The sequence below is a fragment of the Alosa pseudoharengus genome, unplaced genomic scaffold (assembly GCF_046254945.1).
Source record: "Alosa pseudoharengus isolate Yale_2024_CS ecotype anadromous, Long Island Sound unplaced genomic scaffold, YU_APseudo_1.1 YU_APseudo_1.1_scf_16, whole genome shotgun sequence".
Classification (NCBI taxonomy): Eukaryota; Metazoa; Chordata; class Actinopteri; order Clupeiformes; family Clupeidae; genus Alosa; species Alosa pseudoharengus.
This window is the reverse complement of record NW_027468630.1, coordinates 4,297,931-4,302,930: the sequence shown is the minus strand read 5'-3', so window position 1 is coordinate 4,302,930 and position 5,000 is coordinate 4,297,931. Positions and strand designations below refer to the sequence as shown.

General features: G+C 50.0%; 1 protein-coding gene across 7 annotated transcripts in view; it reads left to right on the top strand.

Annotated features, from left to right (window-relative positions):
- cbfa2t3 (CBFA2/RUNX1 partner transcriptional co-repressor 3) overlaps positions 1-5,000 on the top strand; it is a 57,711-nt gene that overhangs the window by 22,791 nt on the left and 29,920 nt on the right. Inside the window, exon 1 of one of the 7 annotated variants that reach the window (XM_076286784.1) lies at positions 1,443-1,485. The exons of 5 other annotated variants lie outside the window; for them this stretch is intronic. Coding sequence is in view for 1 of the 2 variants with exons in the window: in XM_076286781.1 (XP_076142896.1) it covers positions 1,743-1,767 (25 nt within the window). In the remaining variant the exon portion in view is untranslated. Of the gene's footprint in view, positions 1-1,442; positions 1,486-1,567; positions 1,768-5,000 lie in introns of those variants that run through there. One more of the 7 variants, XM_076286781.1, reaches the window with a different exon arrangement.

Below are 5,000 nucleotides of genomic sequence, written 5' to 3'. Positions count from 1 at the left end.
CCCAGGCAAAGCTCTCAGCTGGCAGGATGGAAAGACTGCCTTCTCTTGTCGGAGCACAAAGATGAGAATAATGTGGGGGAACTAGGCCAAAGAAGTCACCCTTTCTTTCAGAAAGACACATTCTCTCCCTCCCTCCCTCCCTCACACACTCACAAGCTTCTCAGTTTAACCATGACTCTCACCTCTCTCTCATTCTCCTTTCTCTCTCTCCCTCTCTCTCTCTCTCTCTCCCTCCCTCCCTCTCTCTCTCTCTCTTTATTCTAGTGCTACCATGCAATACTTTCCAACAGTCTTCTTTGCACTTCTCTCTCTCTCTGTTCTCTCTCTCTCTCCCTCCCTCCCTCCCTCTCTCTCTCTCTCTCTCTCTCTCTCTTTATTCTAGTGCTACCATGCAATACTTTCCAACAGTCTTCTTTGCACTTCTCTCTCTCTCTGTTCTCTCTCTCTCTCTCTCTCTCTCTCTCTCTCTCCCTCCCTCCTGCCCGGCTCGTTGGCAGATGTGCCAGTGACGGCTGTGTGCCCACAGCGTTTGCGGTCCCCAGGTGGAGTAGATGACAGTTATTGATGTTCAGGTGCAAGCTCTCTTCACTGGGAGGCTCCAAACAGTCAGCCTCCCTCCCTCTCCCTCTGTATCTCTTTCTTTATCTCTCTCTCTCTCCTTCTCTTTCTCTCCCCTCCATTCCTCTCTCTCTTTCTTCTTCTTTCTCTTTTTCTTTTCTCCCTCCCTTCAACGCCATGCACTGTGAGCACAGTCTCCCCTGCTGATTGCTCAGCACAGAGCAGCCTCAAGACTGACGTTACCACGGGAGAGAAGGCACATATGAGAAAGAAAGAGAGAAAGAAAGAGAGAGAGAGAGATGGGGAAGGGGGAAGGGAGGGAGGGACGACAACCCAAACAAAAGCACAACACCGAAACAAAACAACCACACCACCGGCTCTCCGCGAGTCTGGAGGTGCTCCTAAGTGCTGGGCTCTCGGTGCTCTGTGTGGCGAAGGCATCGCCGTGGTGACAACCCCCGCAGAGTGTGCAAACAAGCAAACGCTGTCCTTCACCCAAGATGTCAGTCTAACAACAGATCGCTGCAAAGCCAGAAATATGCAGAGTGTGAAACAGAGACTCTGTGAAAGAAACACAGAAAGAAAGAAAGTGAGACGGAGAGAGAGAGAGAGATGGAGAGGGGGATGAGAGTTCCCCCAGAGTGGCCGCACGCACTTCTGTGTGTGTGTGTGTGTGTGTGTGTGTGTGTGTGTCAGCCACTGCCAGTGCCCGGTGCAGGCCTAACACACTCCAGATGGGCTCAGGCCGGGGAGTTGTTCTTGGCACGGCCCGCCGCGGACCGAGTGTCACAAATACTTTCCTTTATTTAGGAATGGCTCCGAGTGAGCGGCTGGGGAGGCAGAGGAGAGAGAGAGGAGGAGAGGACAGGAGGAGGAGGAGAGGAGGAGAGGAGAGGAGAGGAGGAGGAGAGGAGAGGAGAGGAGGAGGTAAGAACCAGCTCGGCAGAACATCTGGATTTTATTTGGAAGCCACTGGGAAGAAATCTGAAAAGGAAGTTTTTTTCCCTCCCGCTTCGGAGTAATGATACATTGCTGCAGGAAGAAGGGGAAGAGAAGTGAGGGGGGGGGCAGAACGCAACTACTTCACTGCCGCCTCGGCCTGTCCCTCCCCACAGAGAGCAGATGGAGCTGCCACGACTTCAATACAATTATATCAATAACAGTCATCACAGGCAGTCAGCACGATGGGACAAGTTCACCACAGAGACGGTGCGTGTGTGTGTGTGTGTGTGTGTGTGTGTGTGTGTGTGTGTTTGTGTGTGTGTGTGTGTGTGTGTGTGTGCATCTGGGTGGGTTTTGTGACTCTGTGGGAAAGCTATGTCCTCACTTCAGGGGTGTTTACTTAAACCCCTTAAGCCACAACTGGCTCCCAGAGAATCACTCCCCAGAACAGCTCCTCAGAACAAGCCTCCAATTGACTCCCCAAAATGACTCTCCAATTGACCCTCTGAGTGACTCATATCAGAGGCTGGCCTGCCTGAGAGCCAGAACAAGTTCAGGGCGGCCCAGCCCGGCTCGGTCCGGCGCAACGTGATGCGTTGGAGGAGGCCCTGAGAGGAGAGTCGGCTCCTGGTGCGGTCACTAAATGAGTGGTCGGAGAGGAAGATGAGACAGGCAGCGGAATGCCCTGCAGAGAGTCAGATTTAAGGGCTGCTAGAGCAACCAGGGGAGCTGACACAGCACTCCACTCGGCCCTGGGGTTAAAATATAGGAGTACAGTACAGTAGGCTGGACCCAATGGGAGATGCTTAGGGGGGACATTTTTCAACACAGTCTAGACGCCGTCTAGATATTTTGCAAAGATTTAGTTATATTCAGCTTTATTGCTTCAGGTATTTTTGGTGTTTGCTTCTTTCTCTCTGAATTCTGACCATCTCATGGTGTGGTGTGGTGTCTTATCACAGTCTCACACATCCATACTCATGTGTCACACATTTGCATAAGAATGTTGTTTCTCATACACTTTTTCATAGATACATCTGTCTCATACAATTACAAGGATACACACAGCTTAATGCCCAGAAACATAAACGCTCAGTATGATATTGTTGAAAGAGTTTCAGAGATAGATGTTTATTTTGCAGAACGTGTTTGCTCAGCTGAAACTAGTTACTCTGAGCCTCAGAGACATCAACAAGAGAGAGGAACAGAGGGAAAGCAAGGCAGGTCAGCTTACCACTGCAAGGGGAACGGTCAGTTCATTTTTGGGAGAGAAAGAGGGAGAGGCAGATTTGCTTTCATTTCGCGTGGTCGACAAGTCTAACTGGTCAGTTGAGCTCCCCCTACTTCACTGCAAGTGGGACACCCACCCACATCCTTCCATAGCACAGAGAGTAAGAAAACAGACTGGAAAAGCCTAAGTTGGGTAAATATATATCTCCTTACCCCTGTGAAAAACATATTGTCGTAGCAGCCCCATATAAAAATCTCTATGTGGATTATACCCATGACCTATGTAGGACCTACTTAATGAAAGATAAGCAGCCATAAATCATTAGGTGTAACATGCTTGGCAAGTGATAACAAAAATGCTCATATACAAACACATGTTCTATCAACTGTCTGCACTCTCGGTCTCGTACACGGAGAAGCAGATCGAGCGTTGTGTGTTCTGTCTCAGCATTATAGGTAGAGAACACACACATGGGGTGCTTTTGCATTTTAACACCATCCAGATGTGAGTGTGTGTGTGCGCGCGTGTGTGCGCGTGTGTGTGTGTGTGTGTGTGTGTGTGTGTGTGTGTGTGTGTGTGTGTGTGTGTGTGTGTGTGTGTGTGTGGAGAGGATACTGGACCCCTGAGTGAAGGGACACAGCAGGGAGCAGGACGAGGGATCACCGGAGCCAAGGGTTTGCGTTTACATGGACCTATTTAGCAAAGAGCAGCTTTCAGCAGAGTTACAACATGCAGCACTCTGGTGAACATTACTGAGGACGACATGCACTGGAGACCAAAGCTAACAGGGTCCAGATCCTCAGCCATCCCAATAACAGAAAGTCTTTTACAATAAAAGCACACACACACACACACACTCAGTGCTGTGACCTGTCTGAAATAATTTCCCCAAAAATCCCCCAGCTTTGAAACATTATAAGAATTCAAGTGAGGCCATACTTTTCATAATTGCTCAACTTCTTGTAAGTACTTTATTGTGAGTTAGTGTTATTTCTAGGGCGGCGGTAGAGATGGTGGTGGACGAGGACTGGACAGGGAGGTCCAGTGGGCCGGAGTGAGTTGATAGTGGTAGGGTTAGGGGCAACAGGGGCAGAGTCAGTATTTAAGTATAAGTATAAGTATATATACTTTTTTGATCACGTAAGGGAAATTTGGTCTCTGCATTTAACCCAATCGGTGAATTAGTGAAACACAAACAGCACACAGTGAACACACAGTGAGGTGAAGCACACACTAATCCCGGCGTAGTGAGCTGCCTGCTTCAACGGCGGCGCTCGGGGAGCAGTGAGGGGTTAGGTGCCTTGCTCAAGGGCACTTCAGCCACGGCCCACTGGTCGGGGTTCGAACCGGCAACCCTCCGGTTACAGGTCCGAAGTGCTAACCAGTGGGCCACGGCTGCCCAAAGTGGGCCACGGCTGCCCAAAGAGTCTTGGGCAGAGGGAGAGTTTGAGGCTGAGGGGTCTGGGTAATCCTGGTGTTTTGATGTGAGCCTGTGCTGTGTGTGAGTGTGTGTGTGTGTGTGTGTGTGTGTGTGATGGAGAGCAGATGTGGGAAGGCAGGCGGTCGGGCAGCGAGCCAGAGCAGCTGGGAGAAATTAAAAACAACAGCATTCCAGGAGACAGGGGGAATTATGGAGAGAGAGGGAGAGAGAGGGAGAGGAAGAGAGGGAGAGAAGAGGAGAGGAGGGGGAGACTGAAAGAGCAGGAGCACAAAAGTGACATGGGAAGCAGAATGGCGATAGGGAAAGATTGAATCTCTAGAGGAAGCTCACTGTGTCTGTACGTTAAAAGTAGCTGTATGACAACCAACTGGCTACAAATATTCTCTCTCTCTCTCTCTCTCTCTCTCTCTGAGGAACTTGTACACACACCGACAATCACAATCTGCACTGTGAAAATGAAAAAAACAAGCAACCATCAAGCACCAATCCAGCATCCCCCCCCCCCCCCCCCCCCACACACACACACACCTCTTTTTTTCTTCTTCTTAAGACTCGTGATTACGTGATGGTTTTCTTGTGCGTTTAGTGAAAGCACATGTTCTCCCGTCTCTGAAAATAGCAGGCGAATTACTAACTCTGAGTAGACAGGGTGGGCTCCTCTCTCATTCCTCCTTCACCGCACAAGAGAACAAACAGGGGCATTGCCTTGTGTTGGGTTCACCAGTGTTCTGCAGAGACCATAGAAGGTATGAGCTCCATACCGGCACGGCACGTGTGAGTCCTCCAGGAAGCCCGTTAAAATAGACTGGCCTCCCCAACAGAGACATC